The sequence below is a fragment of the Homarus americanus genome, unplaced genomic scaffold, assembly GCF_018991925.1.
Source record: "Homarus americanus isolate GMGI-L3 unplaced genomic scaffold, GMGI_Hamer_2.0 scaffold28, whole genome shotgun sequence".
In the NCBI taxonomy this organism is placed as follows: domain Eukaryota; kingdom Metazoa; phylum Arthropoda; class Malacostraca; order Decapoda; family Nephropidae; genus Homarus; species Homarus americanus.
In genome coordinates, this window is record NW_024742238.1 from 5,943,965 (window position 1) to 5,971,720 (window position 27,756).

The 27,756-nt window shown below is 49.2% G+C and overlaps 1 protein-coding gene across 1 annotated transcript in view; it reads left to right on the plus strand.

Annotated features, from left to right (window-relative positions):
* LOC121876567 (mucin-17-like) overlaps positions 1 to 27,756 on the plus strand; it is a 115,447-nt gene that overhangs the window by 79,073 nt on the left and 8,618 nt on the right. The window contains exons 6-14 of the mRNA XM_042381768.1: positions 852 to 11,649; positions 11,848 to 13,160; positions 14,386 to 14,424; positions 16,742 to 16,924; positions 18,293 to 18,435; positions 22,216 to 22,398; positions 22,651 to 26,041; positions 26,208 to 26,446; positions 27,281 to 27,611. Of these exons, the coding sequence (XP_042237702.1) occupies positions 852 to 11,649; positions 11,848 to 13,160; positions 14,386 to 14,424; positions 16,742 to 16,924; positions 18,293 to 18,435; positions 22,216 to 22,398; positions 22,651 to 26,041; positions 26,208 to 26,446; positions 27,281 to 27,611 (16,620 nt within the window). The remainder of the gene's footprint in view (positions 1 to 851; positions 11,650 to 11,847; positions 13,161 to 14,385; positions 14,425 to 16,741; positions 16,925 to 18,292; positions 18,436 to 22,215; positions 22,399 to 22,650; positions 26,042 to 26,207; positions 26,447 to 27,280; positions 27,612 to 27,756) is intronic.

Consider the following 27,756-nt stretch of genomic DNA (forward strand, 5'->3'; position numbering starts at 1 on the left):
TCTACCACCATACACCACTTATTCTGCTACCACTCCTTCACTAGTGCCATCTCTCTCACTACCACCATCCCTCTCACTACCACCATCTACCACCATCCCTCTCACTATCACCATCTACCACCATCCCTCTCACTACCACCACCTACCACCATCCCTCTCACTACCACCATCTACCACCATCTCTCTTACTACCACCATCTACCATCATCCCTCCCCACTCTACCACCATCCCTCTCACCCACCACTCTCACTCCACCTCCACCATCCCTCTCACTACCACCATCTACCACCATCTCTTACCCTACCATCCTCACCTACCATCCCATCCCTCTACCATCCTCTCACACCATCTTCCCATCCCTCTTACTACCACTACCACCATCCTCTCACTCACCATCTACCACCATCTCTCTCACTACCAACATCTACCACCATCTCTCACTACCACCACCACCATCCCTCTACTACCAATCTACCACCCCTACCACCATCTACCACCATCCCTCTCACTCACCCCATCCACCATCTACCACCATCCCTCTCACTACCACCATCTACCACTACATCTCTCTCTCACTACCATCTACCACCATCTACCATCTACCACCTACCACCATCCCACTCACCATCTACCACCATCCCTCTCACTACCACCATCTACCACCATCCCTCTGACTACCACCATCTACCACCATCTCTCTCACTACCACCATCTACCACCATCTACCACCATCCCTCTCACTACCACCATCTACCACCATCTCTCTCACTACCACCATCTACCACCATCCCTCTCACTACCACCATCTACCACTACCACCACCTATAACTGACGCTGACTGGCTGACCAGCTTCAGAAGGCGTGCGGACTGTAGTGGGGAAGGGGAGCACGACAGAGGTGTTCCTGGCACCCGTAGAGACTGAAGGAGACAGGGGGCTCCTCTCCTCCACCGTGGACACCTTCATCAATGACGGCACCACCTCAGAGTACGCCACGCTTGTGTACGGGACTCACCTTCACGACGGACGCTACGCTCAGGTCACCTCGACGTCTTCTCGCGTGTTTTATGCCATACCGACCAGACTGCACAGTGGACAGCCCGAGGGATTGGCGTCGTCTGATCTGTACACCCGTGTCGACAAAACTGTCACCACGGTGTACACTACGCGCTACTTACACACACACATTGACGGTACCTACGCTCAGCTGATTGAGACAATGACGGACATACACTCTGATCCTTCTTCATCTCCCACAGTGGCCTTCAGCATCCCCGTTCAGGGTACCTTCTTGACCGAGGCTTCAGGTGGTCAGCACGCCCAGCTACAGGTCAGTCTGCTAGATGGTTCCATTAACCCTCAACCCGCAGCCGATGAGGTAGTGACGCTGACGGGTACTCAGGGTCAGTTCATCAAGGACGGACCCTCACACCACACCACTTACAATGTCTTCACCGGCTCCTACGTCAAGGATAGTCGCACGTACCTCTTCTTCTTCGGTAACACGGCGCTGCCACACGCCCCGGGGATCACTGGTCCTGTTCCCGGCACCCAGACCCACACTGAAGTGGTCCTCAAGAAGGGTGGGAACCAGTCCAAAATTTTAGTGGATATGGAACAGGATCTTCAGGTAATAATGCCATCCAAAACCCAGAAGATTGACTCAACAGTTGCTCCCGACCTTCTGATGGGTGAAGGTGTGGTGGACGGGCGAATCATGGGCGGGGTGTTCATCGAGGGGTCTGAAGGGTTCGACATGGAGGGCACTCAGAGCCAGAGTGGCGAGACCAGTATGTTGACCATCACCATCGGCCGCCCCGTCGCCCACACCAGGATGGTGCAGCCGCAGTCTGTCAAACACCCGGAAGAGGTGACGGTACTCAGTATGGCCGACAAGCTCCGTGAGACGAGCGACTTGGATAATGAGATAGACGTGTCGCTGCTCCGGGCTCGGAAGGTTCGTGTTGGTGACGGGGAGATCATTGTCGGCCTTCGTCCTTCTCGTGCATTAGAGGCAAACCTTCCTACATACACCGTCGGGCAGATCAACGTTCCTCTCGAGCAGGTTGTCGCGATCAGCAAGAATTTGGGCAAAATGATGGAGAAGTCTGTAGAAAAGAGCGTGAGTGAGCGGCACCACGAATCTCGCCAGCGTGAGGCCAAGTCCGTCACCGACATCAGGTCGAGATACAACCTTGAAAGTGGAGGAACAGACTCTGATCTTCCTACTGTCTCTTATGTTGGATTTGCTGACTTCACTACCACCATCGCCGGCACCGTCGTGGTGTTTACACCTCGCACAGAAACCCCAAATAAGGAAGTGAAGCCACAGGTGACGAAAACCGTAGAGACACAACCACCTGTGACAGTGAAGCCGACCTTACCAACACCCCCTCCGGTGTTGACCACTCTAGCGCCCCGCCTCGCTAGTTCCAGGGAAGAGAAGAAAGACAGTATCACAGGAATGCCATCAGAAACTCAGCCTTTCAGAACGACTACGAATGAATTTGACAACAAACAAAACATGGAGACCCGGATGGTGACACAGACGGAGGGAACCTCGGTGAAGACAGCTGACCAGGAGAAGCATGGCGACGACGCGGCCGGCAGCGTTTATTCCACCATCTCTACTCAAAGGTTCAACACATATGACTTGTACCCCACGGGTCTTGTTTCTTCTATTGGAGGAACAATTGTGAGCAATGAAATGACCACTCTGCTCACCACCTATGTGTACGGCACTTATATCCAGGGTCAGTATGCACAGATAGTGCAGAGTACCTCCAGCATCTTCTACCTTGTGTCCCGTTCAGCTGGGGCCCAAGCAGTGCAGGCCACGTCCTCACTACAGCCCATCACTGCCACACTCGGCCCTGAACTACCGGAACCAACAACAGAATTCTACAATGACTACGAGTACGACGGCTTCACCACAGAGGATCTACCGGCGGTTGTTGAAGACATTGTGGATAACGCCCTTGGAAGATCTGTGGCCTCGAGCCCCGGCCAACAGCTGATAGTGGACACCGGCAGTGATAAAGAGTTAGGGGAGGAGGTTGACCCCACCACACCTCAGCCAACAAGTGACTCAGTGTCCACCTACACCTACTACACCACCTACTTCACTAATGGTGCAACGACTGTCTCAACACGTCTGGAGACCACAACAACAGATTCCTCGCCTACAATGGTTAAGCTTCAGCCAACTGAAGTGCCAGCGTCTACCTACCTGACCACATATACCTATTACACCACTCTCTTTGTTGACGGGTCCATACAGGTGTCCAGCCACACACAGGTGCTCACCAAGGAGGTTGGAGCCACCATCTCAAAATCTCTTCCTTCGTTCTTAACTCTCGTACCTACCGCAACCACTACCACTACCAAAACTGCGACCACTACCGCGACCACTACTGCAACCACTACCGCGACCGCGACCACTACCGCGACCGCGACCACTACCGCGACCGCGACCACTACCGCGACCGCGACCGCGACCGCGACCACTACCGCGACCACTACTGCGACCGCGACCACTACCGCGACCACTACCACTACTGTGACAACTACCACGACAAAGACAACAACCACAACAACCACAACTACTCCCACCCCAACGCCCCCTACTACCACCCCAGCACCAGAGACTACGGAGGATACTCCAGGGGAATTGGATCTTACTGTGATTGAGGCCATCAGTGTGGACGACTATGAGAGGACCACAGAGTCCGTCTTGGAATCCTTTACAGAGTCCATGTCAGAAAGCATGTCAGAGTCGTCAACAGACTCATCAGCCCAAGACGTAACAGAAGCCCCGGGAGTATCTCTGGACTCCTCTCTCGTCCCTGAGGAAGAAGTGAACGCTGTCTTCTACCCGAAGACTTACTACACCACCTACACCTACTTCACCACCTACTACCACTCCAACACCTCCTCCATCGTCAGCAGCCTCGAGACACTGACCAACGTGGTAACTGACCCGAGCGAACAGGAGAGGCACAAGACTCTCACCCCTGTAGTACCCACCTACCCTGTCACCTACTACACCACATACACCTACTGGACCACCTTTTTCAAGGAGAACACTACCGTCTCTACTAGCTCTGAGGAGACCAGGTCGAACATTGTCACACCGACGGCGAAGCCGACAACGATCCCCACTGTTCTCCCTGAGCCTCTGGTCCCCACCGTTGAAGCTTACCCTGCCATCTCAGTCACCTCCACACCCGCCGTCACCACCTTCTACACCACCTACACCTACTACACATCCACCTACGTTGGGGATCAGACAATCGTCAACAGTCGCCTCAAGACCATCACCAACGTCGTGTCGACCAACCCGACCACCACCATCGATACAGTGTTCGCTGAGGAGCACACCACCACTGAGACGACACCATTTGGCTTCACTACCACTGAGGCAACACCACTTGGCTTCACTACCACTGAGGCAACACCATTTGGCGTCACTACCACTGAGGCAACACCATTTGGCGTCACTACCACTGAGGCAACACCATTTGGCTTCACTACCACTGAGGCAACACCATTTGGTTTCACTACCACTGAGGCAACACCATTTGGTTTCACTACCACTGAGACAATACCATTTGGCTTCATTACCACTGAGGCAACACCATTTGGCTTCACTACCACTGAGGCAACTCCATTTGGCTTCGATACGACTGAAGATATAGTATTTGGCTTCACTACCACTGAGACAACGCCATTTGGCTTCACTACCACTGATGCAACGCCATTTGGCTTCGATGCGACTGAAGATAGAACATTTGGCTTCGGTACGACTGAAGATAGAACATTTGGCTTCACTACCCCTGAGGAAACGCCATTTGGCTTCGATACGACTGAAGATAGAACATTTGGCTTCAGTACCACTGAGGCAACGCCATTTGGCTTCGATACGACTGAAGATAGAACATTTGGCTTCGATACGACTGATGATAGAGCATTTGGCTTCACTACCACTGAGGCAACGCCATTTGGCTTTGATACGACTGAAGATAGAACATTTGGCTTCGATACGACTGAAGATAGAACATTTGGCTTCGATACGACTGATGATAGAGCATTTGGCTTCACTACCACTGAGGCAACGCCATTTGGCTTTGATACGACTGAAGATACACCATTTGGCTTCGGTACGACTGAAGATACACCATTTGGCTTCGATACTACAGAGGAAAATCTATTTGGCTTCGATGTGACAAAGGATAGTCCATTTGGTTTCACTACAAGTAAGAGCACACCATTTGGCTTCACCACCACAGAGGAGGAACCATTTGGATTTGCAACCACAGGCAAGTCTCCAGAGCTGGACGACACCTTTGGGGCCACAATGACCAAGTCCACTGGTCTTCTGTCTACCATCCGGGGCAGCACTGTTGTTGACGGCACCACCACCATCTTCTCCACCAACATCATCGGCACTGTCGTAGATGGACTTTACGCTCAGATTCAGTCCACGACCAGTATTGTTGTCCTACCGACGTCTGAACCTGTGTTAGGCTTCTTCTCGCCGACGACCACCAAGGAGACCACGTCGACAGTGCCCTTCTTCTTCCTCCCCACCACCAGCGAGGATGTGACGCCCTCTCCAGCTACCCCTGAGCCAATCTTCCCCTTAACCACAAATGATGAAGTGGAGGCTCCTGTCTTTGTACCGACTCTGTTCGCGACACCGACCCTCGACTCTTCCCTGCGGGACCTGACGACTGATGTAGCCTCCGGGGACACCGCCACAGAAGCGTTGCCAGAGGAAGACACCACAGAGCTCCCAGAGAAAGAGGTTAATTCGCCCTTAAAGACGAAGACCAATCCATCGCCCAGTCGTAATCAGTTCCCTCTGCGGATTCCAGGATCACGCAGGAGGCAAGATTTTGTACCCATAGTGAGGCGCACAACCTTCCGCCAGCGCCCGGCCACCATCCCCAGGGACGATGAAACACCAACAGTGACTCCTGCAAGTGATTCTGAATATGAAGAACTCACATCCACCTCTCGCCCATTCCGGTTCGGCTTCCTGGATAACCCCAGTATCCGGAAATCAGAAACCCCCTCATCTGTCCGCTTCCGCTTCCAGTCCACCGGAGTTGAAAGTGTCCCCAAAGGCTCCTCACGCCCTGGGTTCTTTGGTACATCAAGTATCAGACACAGTTCGCCTGGGTTCAGGTTTGCTTCGAGCAGTTTAAAAAGGTTTGGTTCAAGCAGTCCAGGAGGCTTCAGGTTTACTGGCTCTCGTTCTTCTGTCTTCCCTGGCAGCAGTAAAGTGTTATCGCCTTCCTCAGTTCTTCCAAGGTTGGTGACCACAGCAGCTCCACTTTCTGATCTTCCACTATTTGACGAGCTGGTGGAGGAGGAGGAGGGGGAGGAGTTTGTGCCTTCTCATTCTTCATCTGCCTCCAACAACCCTGAAGCAGGATTCCGAAATTTCAGTTTCCGGCCGAAACGTCCTACAAATGTCCCAGGCACAAGGTCATCCATCCCCTTCACCCTGTTCAACCGTCGCCCAGCAGGCACCAATTCCCCGAGAGAGGCGCCGAGTGCCAGCCGATTCTCTCCGGCCGTCAACACGCCATCTGACACAAATTCACCCTTAACAGAAACAAAGAGTCAAAGGCCTTCCACCACCACTAAAGCGCCCAGGACTGGAGGTTTCCGTATAGACCACCTGAACTTGAATGAGCGTAGACGTAGCCGTTTCCGCCAGAACAGAGCTGACCTCTCCAAGTTGTTCCCTCGTAGAAATGGTTTAAAAGAAGACCTGGACAACCAGCCTTCCAAAGTTGAACCAGTGTTTGTTGAAGCTGATGGTCGACTTCTGACGCCAGAGGAAGTAGCGAAAATACTTTCTGAGGCTGACGAGATTATAGACGAGGAACCTTTGATCAGGAGGAAGCGTCAGACAGACTTTGGTATGAGGACATCATCACGAGGCACCGCTAGGGCTGGTCGCTCCCGCACCACACTGCCGTTGTTGCCCCCGTCGTCATCACCAAGATTTCCCACAAGACATCGTGGCAGGGAACGTCCTTCAGCGGCTACACCTGTTGAAAAGGATACTGGCTCCCAGTTTACTCTGACGAATAGTAATACTGGGCGGACGAAGGCTCGTGCACCTCTAACAAGTGCTAGACCTACAACAAATGCTAGACGTACATCAAATGCTAGACCTACAACAAATGCTAGACCTACATCAAATGCTAGACCTACATCAAATGCTAGACCTACAACAAATGCTAGAGCTAGAGCTACAACAAATGCTAGACCTACAACAAATGCTAGACCTACAACAAATGCTAGACCTACAACAAATGCTAGAGCTACAACAAATGCTAGACCTACAACAAATGCTAGACCTACAACAAATTCTAGACCTACAACAAATAAAAGACCTACAACAAATGCTAGACCTACAACAAATGCTAGACCTACAACAAATGCTAGACCTACAACAAATGCTAGACCTACAACAAATGCTAGACCTACAACAAATGCTAGAGCTAGAGCTACAACAAATGCTAGAGACGCAACAAACTCGAGAGCTGCTTCAAGAGCTCGACTTAACATCAACCAGGATACAGAGCCAAAACCCCCCACCCGTTCAGAGTCCCCAAGCCGCTCTTCATTACCAACAAGATTGCGCTCGTCAAGGACCAGGTCAGCTGTTCCTTTAGGAAACATCCGGGATCGAGGTTTCAGGCGGCCATCTACAGACAACAGTTTCCGCTCCTCTAGTAAGTTTACTCCCCCACGCCCCGCCAGCAGCCCCATCAGGAGGCCAACATCTTTAAGGAAAGATACTCGTATCAGTCGAGAACCTCCAGCCACAAACCCCATAAAGGAGTTCAGGAACAGACCTTCACCTCCTATCACAACAGAGCCGCCGGCCATTTTCCCCAGTGAAGATGGAGGCTTTTTGATCCAGGATGAAATTACTATCACACGCGAAACTCCTGTCAAGGCGACGATTCCTCTGGTGGAAGATGGCACGACGATCCAGAAGGAGGTCATCACCGCTTCCTTACAAACTGAGGTAATTCAGCCTGACCAGATCACCCAGACTGAAATCGATGGCGTCATCAAGCTGCTGCTCAGTACCGTTGACGGCGGCAACGAGGTGACTCACTACGTGGTGGACCCCGTGGAGACCACCACAGTTACCTTCACTCCCACTTTTATCGGAGGTCGCCGCACCTCTGCCTCTGTCGTCCTTCCCTCCACTGCCTATAATGTTGTGACCATCACTAAACCGAAACAAGGCGGCGACATTCAACAGCTGCTGCAGCTGCTGTTAGGCCAGCAACAGCAACCTCAGAACCCACTGTTAGCAGCACTAGGCCTTAATAACCAACAGGCAACTAGTGAGGTGGTACACACAAGATCCTACGTGACCACCGTCACCAACGTTGTGTCTACATCCATTCCCATCATCTTCCGTGGGAAAACCGTTTTCACAACCATAGTCGAGTCAAATGAGGAGGTGGTGACGGCAACAGAGCTGAGCACCGAGACAGTCGTCGCTTTCAACACCCTCAGTCCACTAACCAATGCCAACCCCCTCAACCAGCTGCTGCCGTTCCTCCTCCAGGGACAGCTGCAGCAACAAGCGCCTCAAATCAGACCCACACGGGAGCCCTCCATTGAAGCCTCAAAAGTTGACCCCCAGTTGTTAGAGCAGCTCCTGAAACATCAGAACCAGAAACAAGACACCCAGAGAGCCAAACTTGAGCCCGCCCCTACACCTGCCCTGGTGGAGACGTCAATTGTCACGTTGTACGTGTCGGGTCGACAACCCGGGCAGTTCTCAACCATCCTCTCCACCGTCACCCTCAGCGGAGACGCCACTCGCAGGAAACGAGATTCCTTAAACACTAAAGAAGTTCAGGCAACAGTTCTCCCTCACTATATTGAGACTGACAAAGGTCTCTTCCAACTCCCTGACACCTACAGTGAGGATGACATGGACTGGTTTATTGTGTCTGCCATGAATGAAATCGATACTAATGAGATCAGTAAAGTGACGCCCAGTCTAGAGTCTGTGGTGGGAGACCTGACGGAATACATTGACCAGGTACCGATGATTCGCCAAAATGAGACCCACTCCTTCAACTCGCAGCCTTTTTTATGGGTAGGCCCCGCTGAGTCAGCCCCGCTCAAGCGGAATGTTCGAAGTGCACAAAGGGGCAACACCGGGTTTCCTGAAGCCCGTAAGATCCAGGACGGGACACAACAGCAGATTGTTGATGGTATAGATGGCAAACAGCCAGTGCTCAGCCAGTTTAATGTTCCAGGACTGAGGCTACAGAGTCGTCTGATCTCTGAGCAGGTCCACCAGCTCCAGGCTCCCACCACCTATTACACCACCTTCACCTATTACACCACGCTGGTGGATGATGGTGGCCGCGAGTATGTTCAGAGCTCTGAGGAGACCATCACTCAACTGGCCACGAATGGCAATGTCCGCCTTGATGACTTCACCAGAACTGACGGTGAGGAGTCTCTGCTTACCGATGTTCCAGGAATCCAGGCCAAGTTTACACTGGAGGATGCCATCATCCCCGGCAAGCCTCGGCCAGTGCCTGATCCCACCTTCACGGAGCCTCCACCACCATTTGGACCAGTCATCCCACACTTTGGGCCAGCACAGCCAACTGACCCAGAACACTTCGGGGAACCATTAGTGAGTAGTCCTAGTTCTCCTCAAGGGGTGAGACTAACAGGACGTAGAGTTCCTCAGCCAGGGCGTGGACATCTCAGCCCTCAACTCATTATTCAACCAGACAGCGACTCTGACACTCAACATAAGCCTCGTGTCGTCGTCCTGACCCGTAAGCGCCCGATGAGGCCGTCACAGACAGATGACCGTGTGAGGACGGTGGTCACGCGACGCCGACCTGTCAACCAGATACAGAGTGATGTTCTTGCTGCCTCTGATCAACCAATTGATGGACAGCAGCCTATAAATGTTAATATACCTGCTCGGCCAACACCTGTGTCGCCTGCGATTGAGGAGAATGTTCAACAATTTGAAGATTTAAAAAAAATTGGAAGTCCTTCAGCTGACACAGCTGACAAGGACTCAACAACGGCAACACATGAGATAATGGAAACAGAAGAACAGGACATCGAGGAAGAGGCTCCAGGTAGACCGGGTAGCCGACAGCGTGTCCGTATAACAGTCACTAGCCGGCGACAGGTGCAGGTGACCAACACCGTGGAGGCTGACAAGACCATGACTCTGCCTGGCGGACGTCGTCGCGTGGTAGTGACCCGTCGTCTTCCTCAACCCACGGTGGTCGCCAGTCCACTGCGTCCCCTGGTGGCCACAGTCAGTACTTACTATACTGTTTACTCGTACCTTTACACCCAGTACGAGAACGACACGCCGTTCTACGTTTCCACGAGAGAAGTCACCGTCTCCAACGAGGTGGAACCCACTGTTGTGTCCGTTCTGCCAACCTTCCAAACCGGGACCGCTGTTGGAGGATTTTATACACTGGAAATGGGAAACAGCATAGCCACCTTAGGAGAACGTGTCCTCAACTCCCTCACCACACAGGTCTTCCTGGCCTCGGCTACCTTAGTTGATCTGTCCCCAGAAGCCGTAAGACAGAACGTGGAGGCTCAGCAGCAGTCGGTGACCTCAGACGTTACTGAGGCTACCACTCAGGTACCTCGCCGGCGCCCACCTACCGCCCCGGCCACCCTTCAATCTTCTCTGGTGGAAGAGGAACCTGTGGCACCTACAGACACGCCCTTCCTCACCACCAGCAGCTTCAGGGAGACTCAGGCAAGAGGCCAAGCGTCACAGCATGGGCAGAGGAAAGACTCGACGCCCTTAATTAGAGATGTAGTCACTACTATACCTGAACTGCCAGAGCCTTCGAGACCTGGTGTGCGAAACCGTGGCCGTGGCACCGTCAGGTTCGCTGATCCACGCAATAGAGTCAGAGTAACGGTCACCAGGAGGAGACCCATCACACCTGTTAGTGAGGCTCCGTCTGACTCACTGACCGTCGACACCCCGGAGGAGACAACCCCATTCCAGACTCCTAAGCTGCCACGGGAAGAGTCGGCCCTTGACCACCTCCCTACAGACCCTGAGCTGCCACTGGAAGAGTCGGCCCTTGACCACCTCCCTACAGACCCTGAGCTGCCACGGGAAGAGTCGGCCCTTGACCACCTCCCTACAGACCCTGAGCTGCCACTGGAGGGGTCGGCCCTTGACCACCTCCCTACAGACCCTGAGCTGCCAGGGGAAGAGTCGGCCCTTGACCACCTCCCTACAGACCCTGAGCTGCCACGGGAAGAGTCGGCCCATGACCACCTCCCTACAGACCCTGAGCTGCCACGGGAAGAGTCGGCCCATGACCACCTCCCTACAGACCCTGAGCTGCCACGGGAAGAGTCGGCCCATGACCACCTCCCTACAGACCCTGAATTGCCACGGGAAGAGTCGGCTCTTGACCACCTCCCTACAGACCCTGATATTCCGGCGATCGAGGTCACATCTGAGTCCCCAAAGGAACGGGATAGGCCGAGCACGGAATCGCCCTTCAGGTTCTCCCGCCCAGGCCAGGGTAGACGGCCAGCCCCGTCACCCCCACAACGACCTTCACTTGGGGAAAGATTTACACCACGCCCACCACTGGACGAGTCCAGATTTACACCACGCCCACCACTGGACGAGTCCAGATTTACACCACGCCCACCACTGGACGAGTCCAGATTTACACCACGCCCACCACTGGACGAGTCCAGATTTACACCACGCCCACCACTGGACGAGGCCAGATTTACACCACGCCCACCACTGGACGAGTCCAGATTTACACCACGCCCACCACTGGACGAGTCCAGATTTACACCACGCCCACCACTGGACGAGTCCAGATTTACACCACGCCCATCACTGGTTGAAGACAGGTTTACACCACGCCCACCTCTGAGTGAAGATAGGTTTACACCACGCCCACTGCCGGATGAAGTTAGGATTACACCACGCCCACTGCCGGATGAAGATAGGTTTACACCACGCCCACTGCCGGATGAAGTTAGGATTACACCACGCCCACAACCGAGTGAAGAGACGCCTGTAGAGGAGTCCCTATTAGAGGCAGTACCTGTAGAGGAGTCCTTATTAGAAGTAGTGCCTGTAGAGGAGTCCCTATTAGATGCAGTACCTGTAGAGGCAATAAGCGAGGCACCACGACCCACCCCAACTCCAACTCGTCCAACTCGACCTCCAAGAAAGTCAATCCGCAGAGACGACATCCCCATCATCCGCAGGCCAGGCTTTGAGCGACCGTCGCGGCCCTTCGTGGTGCAGCAAGACCTGAAGAAGACTACGACCACCTCAAAGCCACGACTCAGGTTCACGACTCCGTCACAGCCGGAGGTCGAGTTGCCTGAAGCTCCACCTGTGACCGTCACCAAGGAACCGGATGTTGTTGATGAAGAGTACGTGTATGACGACTACTATTATTATGAAGACGAGTATACTGAGTCGCCAGTGGTTGATGGAGCTGTTGTAAGCGACCCGCAGCCACCTGAGGCATCCGTGGAACCCCTCCCTCCCCTTGACCCAGTTGTTGATGTTTCTCACACTGTTTCAACACTGAAACCTAAGTTTGTGAGGCCAACACAGTTCGAAATCACGACCAGCTCCTTTGATATTATCGAAGCTCTGAAACGCGAACGAACGTACACGAAATTCGTAGCACCGACTCGGACACTTACACCATCAGTCACCCGTCAACGAACGCCCACCCAGGCTGAAGCTGCCACCGGCTCTAACGTGGTTTACACCACCTACACCACCACCACTTTGCTGCCCATCCTGGGTGGTCAGCGCTCTATCACCCTCACCATCCTCACCTCTACTCTCACCACCCTAGCTGAGGAACAGGTCCACCTCATCACTGACTCTCCTCAACTGTTCGATCCATCCTTGGCCACGGCGGTGCCCACACCTTCCTTGTCTACCCCTCCGCCCTCTCTGGCACCTTCTTCCCCTGTGGTGGTTGACACTCAGGCAGCCTCGGTGACCGACACGCTGTCTGAGGAAGCAGAAGTCACTTCTCCTGCCGTCACAGATAAGGAGACTGGCACCCTCCTCGCACAGCCGGAGACTTCTAGGGGTAAGTTGCACCTCTGCGCTTGTGTATGTGTGTGTGAGTCACCTCACTTGCAGCTCACTATTAATGATCCCTACTTAAGATACGAGCGCTGGAGCAGCCTCAGCTCACCCAAGAACCAACACACAGGTTCATTCCATCACTTTCAAATCTCAACTTGTTTTTGTTTTTTTAGCGAGAAGGAAAGGATGATGTAGTATTGAGCTTCAGGTGAGATCTGTTCTGTTTGTTGCGTCAGTACTAATGATACACTAGCAGACAGTACCTACCATCTGCTGTGTCATTGAGGACTGATCTCGCTATCATTCCCCCACGCCTTTCCTTGTTTCCTCCTCTGGCAAGCTTATAGTAGTGGAGTCCTCAGATGGTTTACTCAAGAGACCGAAAATTTCTCCTTTTAAAGTTGTTAATTATGACAGTCGACGAATTGTTTTAACGCAAAAAAAAAAAATCAACCTCACGATAACTCTTTAAGTCTCTCGAGGTGTTGACCGTTCTGGGGTGTTCCTTACCCCCTAACACCGCCAGCAAACACTTCTGCCAGCAAACACCTCAACTTGCTGCTCTTGATTGTCCTGTCCTCACTAACTTGTATTATATATTTATTATGTAGGATGTTTGTGTGTATATATATGCGTATGTCCCTTATAATAAACATGCATGTACTTAACCATGTGGACACGTATTAAAACCTTATATACACAGACATGTTAAGGTTTAATCTTGTTTTAGTTATTTTGTATTTAATCCCAGTAAAGAACTAACATCCCATAAACCGCATGTTAGCGCAGTCGTCGCCTCACTAACACCGTGTTATGTGAGCTATATTTCCAGGTTACGTTAGAGAGACGAGGAACAGGTAAGTCAGTGTTGTCTTCCGAGCGGAGGAGTGGGGGAGTAAGTGGTTATAGATTAAATGTTTCTTTAAATAGTTTGAAGATTTAAACAAGGATTAATTTTAATGTTTATTTCTGTGAGAGTTTGAGAAATTTATTTATTTTTTGTAGTTTTTCGAAAATTTTCTTACATTTTGTTGTTATTCTGTGTAGATAGAAAGGTGAGTCTGAATAGGCAATGGGGTAAGTATTGCTTACGTGTTGCCATGGTGTGCTGCGGTTGCCATGGTGTGCTGCGGTTGCCATGGTGTGCTGCGGTTGCCATGGTGTGCTGCGGTTGCCATGGTCACTGTGATATAAGAGGTTACTGATCTCTCTCACTCTCCCTCCAGCTTTCGGCTTCATCCACGGGTCTCCGAGTCTCACTCCAGGTACGTCACTCTCCAACACTCCTACCTCCTCCACCCCTGGCACTCCTCCTCCTCCACCCCTGGCACTCCTCCTCCTCCACCCCTGGCACTCCTCCTCCATCCCTGGCACTCCTCCTCCACCCCTGGCACTCCTCCTCCTCCACCCCTGGCACTCCTCCTCCTCCACCCCTGGCACTCCTCCTCCACCCCTGGCACTCCTCCTCCACCCCTGGCACTCCCTCGACGGTGCCTGTGATGGAGTAGTGGTGGGGACTTTACTGGAGGTTCATTGTTTCCTCTCTAAGGATTTACTTATCAACATGTGGATAAACATTTAGGAAGTGTTATCTGTTATTCTGTTTAATGAGACAATTTCAGACCTTTAAATGATTCAGCAGTACATTCAGGTAGCATTAAGTATACATTGTAACACTCACTCCAAAAAAGTATCTTTGCGATGTTGTGTGAGATGATATGACACGACGGACGAAGGATTTTGACAACCCTACCGAGACAACAGGAGTCGTATACCATCGGACCACTCCGGAAAGATACTTTTTGAAGCGAGTGTTACATGTTCTCAATATATGCAGGTAATATATATATTGTACAGCCAACGCCACTTATAAGCCACACAGACGGGCGGCTTCGAAATGTTTAACCCGTAACCTTCCTGCGTCCATCCCTTACCTCGTCTCATCAAACACAAAAATCAGGCAATTAATCGGTGGTCAGTGAAGGGGTAAAGACAACTCTTACCCCCAAACGTGTGTGGCTTATAAGTGGCGTGGACTGTAAGTTATTCTCAAAATATACTTAGGTAATATTAAGTCAATTTTCTATGTCATTTTTATGTTTAGGTTCACTGTCTTAGAGCATAGATTTAGCCAGCATGTCTCTGGAGGCACTGACGGTAAAGTTGTATCCAGTAAAGCTTGTGATGTTAGTGTGATGCAGCTTCTTGTAGTGACCACCGACAACAAGAGACAACCATCTGTACAGATAACCTTGACTTGGCATCACTCAAGACGTGTTTGTGTATGACCAGCATGTTCTGTATATTACTAACTGTTCACCAGGCTGCCTCGGTCCTTGCTGCACCAGGAACTAAGCGAGAGAGAGAGAGAGAGAGAGAGAGAGAGAGAGAGAGATGCTATACCTTACTGTGATAAAGTAATGTGGTCTGATCCCATAAATTGTATACAAACTAAATTAATTCATCCATTCCATTAATAAAAAAAATAATAACTACAACTGAAGACTTAAATCAGTATTGAAAAAGGAAGTTATATTTGGGGATATTATATACCAGTTGTCTCTCTCAGTACCAGGCACAGGCAAATACCGATCCAGGCTGGTGTTAGTGTTACTATCGGTCCCATAACTGTACTAAGATAACATTTAGCTTGGTTATTAATTGTTGTATTGACTGATCAGGATAACCAAGATGACATGATCCAACTGCATTTGTCGAGTGGGACCTGGAAAAAGCTGTTGCTGTTTGTTTTTTGTTTTTTTATCTCATCTCCGCCTCAGCTGTGTCCTCTGTCGCCTCGCTCCCCCTTGCTGCTTATTTCATCAGTTTTTCGCAGTTTCTGCTTCGTAACATTTACTGTGCCTGCAGGGTGTTTATAAAGGCCTCTGATGGTTTGTGTTTACCGAGACCCTTGAGTCACACCCACTGGTCCATACAGCGCCTCCTCAGTACCTCTTTATAGTAACTGTATTCCTGATCGCGTTCATTGACCTAAACTTGTAGGAGGGTTTATGGAGAGCACATCACAGCCCTCTATGATGTGTTGTTCCTCCAGGTCACATCAGATGGGGTGAAGAATAAAGATGTGTAGCGTACAGTGTTAACCTCCTCCAGGATCTCGGTAAACACAATCGTCAAGTGACTTTATAAATATCTTGTTGTTGATTTTAACCTCATGAGCTTTTCCTCTCCCACTTGAAGGATTAACAACTAGTCGGGTTGTGTCGGTGAACTCTGTCCTGGAAGTAGTCAGTCACTATGAGGGCGGGCCTCTCGCTTCCTGTTTGAACTCCCTGACCGACACAACCCCACAAGTTAAGGTTGGCATCACTCACACCCGTGACCTTAGAGTCTGACCAGCCTCCTCGTGTTAGTAGTAAAAAGTAATACCAGCTTAAAGTGACACCATAGACGTGTGTCGTGTATCTAAGTAACCAGAAAGTTGTTATTTCATTTAATACTTTATAACACGTATGGTGGCAGAGCTGGTCAGAAGCTGAGGCTCACCATCAATAACCCGGGTGTTGCTGGCTTGACGGTGGTTTTGGCGGAATGCAAAGCAAGTCCTTCTTGGTCATGCAGGGTCAGAACAGGGGTCGGGTCGGGCGGTTCTTGGACGACCCGGGTCAAATCAGGTCAAGGGGTCGCTGGAGTCGAGTCTTGGCGAGGCTGATGGTCAGCGCCTTGGGGCTCGGTTCAGCATCGGCGCCCGTCACAACCTGGCCACCAAGGTCATGAGTAATGGCGTTGAGGTCATTGTTGCCGGTAAGTGCATGTGCCAGGCTAACCCTAGGTCAGGCACGAGGTCACCTTGGGTCAGGCGCGAGGTCACCTTGTAACAGTGGGAAGGTGGGACTTCCATAGACTGATTGGAAAGACACCACAGTAAATCATTTAACAAATTTACCCCTAAAAAGTCAAATAAGAACCTGCTAAAAATGTCATTGTTACCCCTCGTAAATATTTATATACATATGCTTGTACTACATGATTCTTTACGGAGTTAGAGGACGGTCTTCATCCCTGACTCTTAGTTTATATATAATATTTCCCCTGATCTCGTCACCTCCTCTTGGCCATAATCCTCACTACCAGACTACGGTAATTCTTATGACAACGAATAGTTTATATGTTAAGTGTCGTTCAGTTTTCGATAATGTTGATGGTTTAAGTTATCTGTTGTCAGCCGTCTCACCACCGACCGCCTGGAAGTCCCTCGTCCCCACCCGTAGGAGTAATAGTGACAGTAGAAGTGTAGTTATTAAGGGGTGACTTGTAACACCGCTGTTCTCATAGTGTCCGGTGATTACCAAGTACTTCTTCCTTTTCTCTCCCCTTCTGTCCTGCACCGTAGTTACTCAACCAGCACCCTTCCTCCTCACCCTCACCACTAGCAAGCACCCTAGCTACTCCACCACCAGCACCCTAGCTACTCCACCACCAGCACCCTAGCTACTCCACCAGCACCCTAGCTACTCCACCAGCACCATAGCTACTCCACCAGCACCCTAGCTACTCCACCAGCACCCTAGCTACTCCACCAGCACCCAAGCTACTCCACCAGCACCCTAGCTATTCTACCAGCACCCTAGCTACTCAACCAGCACCCTTCCTCCTCACCCTCACCACTAGCAAGCACCCTAGCTACTCCACCACCAGCACCCTAGCTACTCCACCAGCACCCTAGCTTTTCCACCACCAGCACACCCTTTGCATCTCTGACATGTAATTACTAATTCCAACTTAAGATCACAACTAATTCTTCAAGACTGTTGACTCAGTTTCACCAGAAGTGACCTAGAACTAGCCATTGTTTGTGTTTATAATGCAGGTAATTAGTTAACTGTGCTGTAAATGTGTCCACGTGATAGTTGTAGCCACGCACTGAGACCGTGACACGTGAGATACCTCGTGTAGTCTGGCATATAACAGTAGGATAGTTAGGTAGTCAATAACTCTGTAAATATAATAATGGCCAATGGAATGTACAGTCATAACTAGTTTTATTTATTTATATAGCTTCAGTTGCTTGCCAGGATAGTTAGTTTAGTGATGATAAAAGGAGTACTGATCTATGATAGTGTATGTATACTTTGACCTTACCTGTGGCTCTCATATGTCCGCTTTTTTCAGGAGATAAGACGGCTTCACCGCTTCCTCAAGACCAGATAATTACGAATAACTTCGATAAGTTCCTACGTCCGATCACCCTCCCGCCTTCAACGTTGTCTGACCACATGCTGCTCTTCGCCTCCCAGGAGACTGATCACCCCAAGGTACGTCACAGAAAACGGTTCCCCAAACTGTATCATAGAAAACATCATAATTTTTAGCACAAACTTGTAGAAAATAGATTATAGAGCATTGCCGTAGTAAAGTTTGTTTATGTTACTTAATATAATATACTAACATGCTTTAAGAGTAGAGTACAACTTGTAGCAGCGCAGTACATCAGTTGAAGGTGACAAATACAGGATAAGTCAATAAGTAAAAATAAGTCAGTAAAAAGAGAATGTCTTGTCCTCCTTAGCCCTTTAAAGGGCAGGGGTCTCTTTCAACTGTCATCCACAAAGTGTTCAGCAAGTCCAACACACAGTGACACCGTCTCGAGTATAATGCATGTATGAACACCACACCTGAACATATTGCACAATGTATGATGCATGATGATGAATGTATATGACTGAAATATTATGTTCATTCAAAAGATAAGTAATGCATGGATAACAACAGCATTTATGACTAATTTAAACTATTAAGTCACTGATAACATAAAGATAAAACTTGTTGAACAAATATCTGATTATAGTGCACCAGACTTGCCCTCAGTGTCAAGTTCTGAATTACAATGGAAAATAATTTGAGTGCTTTAGATAGTTGTATATATAACGGATTACGTCTGTGCATTAATAAATAACCTATATACTAATGTAACTAACAATTTCATCATCATTATCTCTGCCTTAGGCCTTTTATCTGCTCATTCATTGTTATCTCTTGTTAACATTGTGACTGGTGTTTACAAGTACTTAAGTGTCCTCTCTCTTTCTCGCTCGGGCTCATACAACATTATCAGTAACTTACATTACTTTTGGTTCAATTTATGTATAACTATTGTGTTCAGTCTTTTATCTGTGTGTTGTCATCGTTTCTACTCTAATTTATCCGTTGTTTCCTTTTCTCATTGTGCTTCGTCTTCTCATTATTATTGTCATCTTTGTACTTTCCCTGACTAAGCTTCTTCACAATGTCTTCATCTCTCATGTTTTCAATTCTGTTAATCATCAGACTAACATTCTGGCACCTTCACTGTTAATGGCATGATTCATCTTCAACTAACCCCATACTAACAGGCACTAGGTGGTCCAACCGCACACAGGCCCCAGTGGCTGCCCTTCTCACACCCTTCCACCCCGCCCCTGGCCCGTGGCTCGGGTCCTCTACATCTCCTCAATAAGGAGAACAAAACAGTAATCTTGGAGATCGTGCCGGATATGATTCATTTCGGGACAGATATGAATGACCCCATGAATCTCCTCGGGTCGGTGCTGGCCATCGCTGACCTGATCACCGACAATGGCCGAGTCAAGCCACCCATGGTGCATCAGGACTTCTTACCTGCCCCCGTCTATCTGGGACTGGAACCTGCCAAGGCAGTTCTCGAAACAGAGACTCTCTCGACCTTTACCTATATGACAACTGTGACTTACATTAGCGCAATGCCCGGGTCTGGGGACATGACCCGCCTGCAGGTTATAACCAGCACTGTGACGCATGACAACAACTACCTGACATCCAACATCCCTCCCAGTGTGACGGCCCAGGTAACACCCCCAGTGACCCGCCTCGCAGGTAACCCGCAACAGTAGTAGCCCACGACTGTAGTGATTGGCTCACCCATGACTCACCCGACCTCCTGTAGCTCAGACAACTCCTCCATGGTTGACGTAGCCTCTGATCACCCGTATTGTTGTTGTGTCGCCCCTGTATGTTGTCCATCACCCAGCATGTATGGAGTCTCAGGCACCAAGTTATGTTGTATTAAAGCACACATCTCCCCTCCCACCCCTCACTGCACTGCTGCATGTTGCCTCCGGAACCAAAATCCTCCCCATCACCTATAAAGTGCTCACAGGTTCTCATGCGAGGGCCTCTGATGTGTCTTAACTAAAATGCTCACCAGCCCCATGGAAGTTACGCCTCCATAAAGGGTTTACTGTTCCTATTTCAAGTTTAGATGTACGACACCAACGCTCCATTTGTGTCATCCACGAAGTTGGTGTCTCACTATCAACATCCCAGCCTCTTGGACGCAGCTGTTTACAACTTGCTGCAGCATTTTTCACAACAGCATCCACTTCAGATATCTCCCCCCTTACAACACATAATAATACAAAGAGAACTCTAAAACACGATGAATTATTAAAACAAACTTTCAATACAGTGAAACCTCCATATAACGGATTCTTGATATAAGAGACTAACATCTTGCATATAGTCCGTTAAAAGGTGTTTTATAACGGACTACCCTCCTTCGTTAGCTAGTCTGTAAACACACTCAACATTCAGTAAACAAACATGCAATACATTACTCTCGTACTCATATAAAGTGTAAGAATGTTTGAGGATGTAAAGAAGAATACTTTTAAGGTGTAAATTATCGTTTTGACAAAGAAAAAAAACCTGCCCCATTTTCTCCCACTATGTAGCTGTAGATTTAATGGTTTATCCTGTAGTCTACGTAGATGATAGACCCGTAGAGCTTATTGTTGTAGAAGGTAGTCTTATTAACTGGTACAAAATGCTATAGTTGTTGAGAGCATTCGATATCCCGCCATTGTGCTGTAATAGACAGCATGTGTTTGTGCGTGTGTGTGTGTGTGTGTGTGTGTGTGTGTGTGTGTGTAGTTATAAAACCTCTTATGCTTTCTGTCAAATAACTCGTGAAGTAAATGGGGATATTAATGGAATCTATAATAAGTAGCCATTGCAGGGTTCAAAGTTACATTGTTAATATGTTTTGTTTTGTCAATTCTAATCACAGAGTCGTGTGTGAAGAGAACGTAGTGTTATGTGGTATAGATGTATGATGATATTGTCTATTGTGAATTTGTGTGCTCAGACTTAACTTGATACTTCAGGAGGTTTTGGAGTTCGAGAAAGAGAGAAAATGAGACAGAAATAGAGATAGATGATGGTTTAACTCTTTGAGGATGGTGGTTTAACTCTGTGAGGATGGTGGTTTAACTGTGAGGATGATGGTTTAACTCTGTGAGGATGGTGGTTTAACTGTGTGAGGATGGTGGTTTAACTGTGAGGATGATGGTTTAACTCTTTGAGGATGATGGTTTAACTCTGTGAGGATGGTTTAACTCTGTGAGGATTGATGTTTAACTCTTTGAGGATGATGGTTTAACTCTGTGAGGATGGTGGTTTAACTGTGTGGATAATGGTTTAACTCTTTGAGGATGATGGTTTAACTCTGTGAGGATGGTGGTTTAACTGTGTGGATAATGGTTTAACTCTTTGAGGATGATGGTTTAACTCTTTGAGGATGATGGTTTAACTCTGTGAGGATGGTGGTTTAACTGTGTGGCTAATGGTTTAACTCTTTGAGGATGATGGTTTAACTCTGTGAGGATGGTGGTTTAACTGTGAGGATAATGGTTTAACTCTTTGAGGATGATGGTTTAACTCTGTGAGGATGGTGGTTTAACTGTGAGGATGATGGTTTAACTCTTTGAGGATGATGGTTTAACTCTTTGAGGATGATGGTTTAACTCTGTGAGGATGGTGGTTTAACTGTGTGGATAATGGTTTAACTCTTTGAGGATGATGGTTTAACTCTGTGAGGATGGTGGTTTAACTCTGTGAGGATGATGGTTTAACTGTGAGGATAATGGTTTAGCTCTTTGAGGATGGTGGTTTAACTGTGAGGATGATGGTTTAACTCTGTGAGGCTCAACAGGAACCATCAGTCAGTTGATGGCTTATGATTTCTGTCCACCACCTCACCTGATGCTCATTGTTATACCATCTGTTTTGTACCGATGTAGGTGACCCAGCTGGCAGGTGGTGATGACGGCATCTACCAGACCAACACCTACTTCACCACCTACACCTACTACAATACGCTGCTGGCTGGTAACAAGCCCTTCGTCGTCACCAGTAAGCAGACAGTTCAGAATGTGGAGACCGTGACGCTACCCGAGGCTGGTAACTTCATTGAGCGGACAGAGGTGAGTCAGTTCTCTCCCACAGATATACTGTAGGCCTGTGAGGGGCGGTTATTTGTGAAGTGTGTCACCGTTAGACCATCAGCCAGGCCACTGTTAGCGGTACTGTATAATTCTAATGGGGAGACTTCTCTTGTTATGCTGTGGATTAGTTGATATTTATGGAAGTATTTTGTTCTTGGGATCATTAGACAAAATTAAGATCACGTGGAATTTGTGTCACATTATGAGTCTCATTTTATATTGGTGTTGCAGGTGATGTTCGACACCCAAACTTACTACACCACCCAGACATTCACCCGGACAGTGGGCCCGGAGGATTCTGAGAGAGTGGTCACCTCACAAGAGGTCCTGACGCAGGTAGTTATCACGGAGGCACCATCGGTGTCACGATCCACCGTAGTGCCCACCCACTCCTCCCTGGTGACCAAGACCTACTTCACCACCCTCACCTACTACAACACTGCCTTACATGCTGGTAAAACTGTTGTCAGTAGCAACACCGTCGTCTCGTCAGAGGTGGTGACTGAGACAGCCTATGCCACCAGCACCACGAGCCTTGGTGGAGGAGTCTTTGACCTCACGCCCACTCCTGCAGTTGAGCCATTTGCATCTTTCAACAATGACGAGGATGACCTGGTGCTGTATGCCACCAAGACGGTCTACACCACCCTCACCTACCTCACCACCATCCTGCAGGACAGCGAGACTGTTACTGCCTCCAGGATTGAGATTTCCTCTAATGTTGTTACAGAGTCTGTGACTTCAGCTCTAAGTTCTGAAGAGTTGATTTCTTTCAGGAATTCTTACTTGTCACAGCACGTGACGCCCACAGCTGTAAGCGCATCACAGCCACAGACTGTTGCTTACATAAAAATCCGTGACAATGTTTATAAGCAGCTGCGCACTTTCTTCGCCACCTACACTCACTACACCACACTGCACAATGGTGTTGTCAGGTCAAGGCTGGACACAAAGACCAAGGTCCTCACTTCTACTGTGACTACAAGTGGCATCCCAGCCTCCCTCCTCATCACTCCCACAAGCCAGTTTGAGCAGCCAACCATTGGAGCCACCACTGAGCGTCCTTCCTCGGGCCTGGGCACGACTGTTCAGCTCGACCCGTCATATTTGTCTTCTCTGAAGAGTTCCATCCTGGCATCTAAACCAACGACGACCCTGACTGATCCAGGGGGGGAGGAAGGGCTTCAGGCCACAGTTCTGGTTCAGGAGGGTGACCCATCAGGCACCTTTGTGGTGAGCGACTCCACTACCTCAGCCACGCTGCTCGTGCGACCCTCTGAAGACCTCTCTACCTCAGTACTAACTGGGCAGACAATTGTCATCTTCGATTCATCTTACCTCTCTTCTATCAAATCTTCTTATCTGGCATCTCTCACTCCTGATGCATCCTTGTCTGGGCTCCCCATCAGTCCAACATTCGTGACTCCAACACCCACTGTGGACCCAGATGTCGTAAGTCCCACCCTGCCTGCCACCACCCCAGACACAGGATCAGTGGAGGTAGACACTAATGCCCCCACAACAATTGGTGCTATTATCCCAGCTGCAGGTGTTGACACCGAGACCCCAACTGAGACCGAGACTCCAACCGACCCACCATCCACAGGTCCACCTCTTATTTTACCTGTTCCTGCTGTGGCTCCTGTACCAGCTGTTGCTCCAGCTCCATCTCCAGCTCTTGTTCCAGCTCCATCCCCAGCTGCTGCTCCTGCTCCTGCTGCTGCTCCTGCTCCTGCAACTGGTGGTACTACTGCTGGAGGAATCAGTTCTGGAGGCGTAAGTATCACAGGTTCTGGCGACAGTGGCCTCAACTTTGACCTTGGTCCAATGATTAATGCCATGGCAGGCCTCCTACGTAATAACCTCAACAATCAACTTGTCAGTGCAAAGTCCGATGTTGATGGTAACCGCAGAAAAATAAGCTCCCCTCTCCGACCTCCAAATACTGTCATCGCTGCTCAACGAGAACCTTTGTTCATCCCAGTGGGTGGAGTGGGAGCTTCTCTCAGTATATCTCGGGATCGTACAGAAGGTCCAGAACAAGGCTACATCCCATTAACACCACATGGTAGACCTCCCCATGGCCAGCCCAGGGCTCCTGCAGGTTCTCAGACACCACCACGAGGCATCTCAGGCCAACCTAATCCTGGCTTTATTAGAATAGCTCCAGAGAGGCCAGTGGCTGGTGTGCCAAGCTTCTCACTGCCTGTCAACATTGATGAGATGGAAGGCTTTGGTCCCACCTTCTTGCCTCCAAGTACACAGTCTGGTTTTACTGCCATGACGAATGAACGTCTTGGTCCCACTCGAGTGTCAGTCATTTCAGGGTCATCGACCATCTTCTTCGGAGGTGCAGGTCCAAGTGACCTGCCACCGCCAGGTCAGCCCGCCCCCACGTCACTACAGGGACACAAAGTTGACCATGGATCTGTTTTCATACAGCCCAGTCACCCAATCCTACTAGACGAGACGAGACCGGTACCTGTTCCCGTGCGTGTGCCTCTACCCGGTGATGGAGGGCCTATTCCCCTACCAGTCATTCCTGATGGTTTCTCAGACCAGCTGGCAGCAGGAGACACCCACCCACAGCTACTGTCTTCCAGACCACCACCATACCGCCCTCAGCCATCACTGTTAGCACCTCAAACTATCGTCAGCATAGAAGGTGATAATCGTATCGTGAAGACACAGGTGATTCCCGCTCACCTTGCTAACCAGTACCATCCACAACCCTCCATCATTGTGTCTCCTCCACGTGGCGAGTTTGTCCTTCACTCCACAGTTGGTGTTGGTATTATTTCTGGAGGCTCTGGCAATGAGGATCGACCACAGCCACCATCAGAATTGGAAGGCACTGTAATCTCAGGAGCAGAGACCATCCTGTTAGGTCAAGGTCTTCATAGTGGCCGCACTACTGTGGTCAGAGGCTCCTCCACTGTCATGTCTGGTGCCACTACCATCTTTGGCTCACTCTTTACTCGTCCAGCTGCCAGCGAAGAACCAAAAGGTGATCTGACTTCTGTAGTGAGTGGACCTGGAGGCACCCCGACCCGTTTGATCACCCGCGTGGAGACCTCAGCCCGCACCATCACTGCTACAAGGACGGACGTTATCTTCACGGCTGGTGTCACCTCCACCTTGACACAAGTGATCCGTAGTACTCTTCCCCTACGCACCATCGTCACTACCATTGTTGGTACAGCAACTCATGTTAACTACATCACTGCCACTGTCGGACACAACACTGCTACTGATGGCTTCCCTGATTACAGTGACCCCACCACCTACCCACCAGGATCTCCCTTCGACCCAGCCAACTACCCATCATTCCCTCTTAATCCTCTTCCAATAGATCAAAACTTGCGCCTGCCCGGGAACCCCAACGTGATGCTGGGCGGCGCCACTCTGGGCATCGCTGAGGACAATGAGATAAGTCGTGTGGTTGAAAGCAAAAGTCCAGACCAAGAAATCAATATCGGAGGACCGCTGAGTGCTCCTGTGTCACTATGTGAGCCACAGTGTTCAGCTGCTCGCTACGAAGTGTGCAGGGTGGTGCGGGGCGCCCACACCTGTGTCTGCCGCTCTGGCTACTCCCGCAGGAACAGCTACGATACATGTAAACGTAAGTGATATTTCGAGTTTCATTGTCTTTTCTTAAAATAACTGATATATCTTAAAATCTACATCATGAAGTCATTTCTCTTCGAGCTTTCCACAGCATCATAGAAATTCCCATACCTATCTTAACTTTCCTGAACATTGTAAAAACATTTCCACTCCCTTCCCAGCTTCTCTCGCCTTCAACATCCAAGTCCTGCTCGATCGTATGAGCGACGGGCAGTTGATCTTCGACCCTGTGTTGCACAACACGTCCCACCCCGTTACCCAGGACCTCTCAGACATCACCATCCATGGCGTCGACCAGGCCATGATGGGGTCCAAACTGGGATCTCGGTACCACACTGCCACCGTCACCAAGTTTTCTGATATCAAGGAAATGATCATGCCCATCTCTGTAGAACCAATGGTAGGTGTAGTAGACTCAGCCAATGGTAGAAGTAGTGACGTTGACTTACCTACTCGCTTCCTGATGCAACATGCAGATAAAAGTGATTAAGCATTAAATAAGACTTAAGAATGTTTTTCACCAGATATTTTTGTCTTGATGTACTCAATTAAGGTGCTTCAGTCACCAAGGAATTTAACCCTTTATATATGATGGCTTAACTCATTGAATACAACGACCTAATTCGTATTTCCTTGCATACAATAACACTATATCTGTACTTGAGGGACCAAGTTATTGTGCTCAAGGAGTTTAGATATCTTTCTCACTGGGCCCCTTCACTATACACAGCAGGTTGGCATTATCCTCCAGAGATTAAACAACCTTCACTTTGTCTGGACAATAGATGATTAGATATCAAGAAAGGTGTTGTTTATATTACATGAGTTAATAACCTTGTTACTTGGCTCTGATATGTGATAGTTGTGTGATATTCCCAGGACAGTCCACTTGTTCACTGTGGCCATTAATTTATAGATGTCCTGTGATCTGTTGTTTTATTTAAAAGTTAATAGAACTTGAAGAAGTGAGCAAAAATGAAGGAATTATAAACATGATATTAATAATAACATAGGATATTAGTTAATGTCTTGTTACAGCCCACACCATAGAGGATTCAAATCTATGTCTGGGAATACTGCTTTAAGTTGTTGTGGTACAGGGTATAGTGCCATTGTCTCATAGTGGCATTCCTAAGACAAAGGTTCAAGTACTGGAGAGGGAGAGTTGTAACATTAACTCAAATAGATAATGGTTATGAATTTAGTATTAATTTTTGTTATTGTCATTTTCCAGGATCACGGTTTAGTGGCAGATATCAAGATTGAATTATCCAGAACTGAAGAAGGTGAAAGTGAAGATTTTTGGGACGACATGAACGAGTCAGTGGTGAAAGAAGCACTGGAGTTGGCCCTCAAGGACACCAACCACTCCCTGGGCGGCACAGAGCTCTTCGCCAACAGGGAGATCTCGGTACTGGCTGCTGAGGACTTTGACGAATGCACCCACATTGATCACAACGACTGCTCTAGTAATGCCAACTGCTTCAACATCCCCGGGTCATACCTCTGTGCCTGTAGGGATGGCTTTAAGGACATGGATGAGATGCCTGGCCGTCAGTGTGCTGGTAAGGAGTCTCAATATTACCTTTCAATAGTTTTATCTGAAGAAAAAAAGAATCCATTACATATTGAATAATAAAAAAAGGTCATGAATTTGTCAGTTTCGTGTCATGACTCAAGAAGTAATTATTTCACTAATTGTAATTGGTT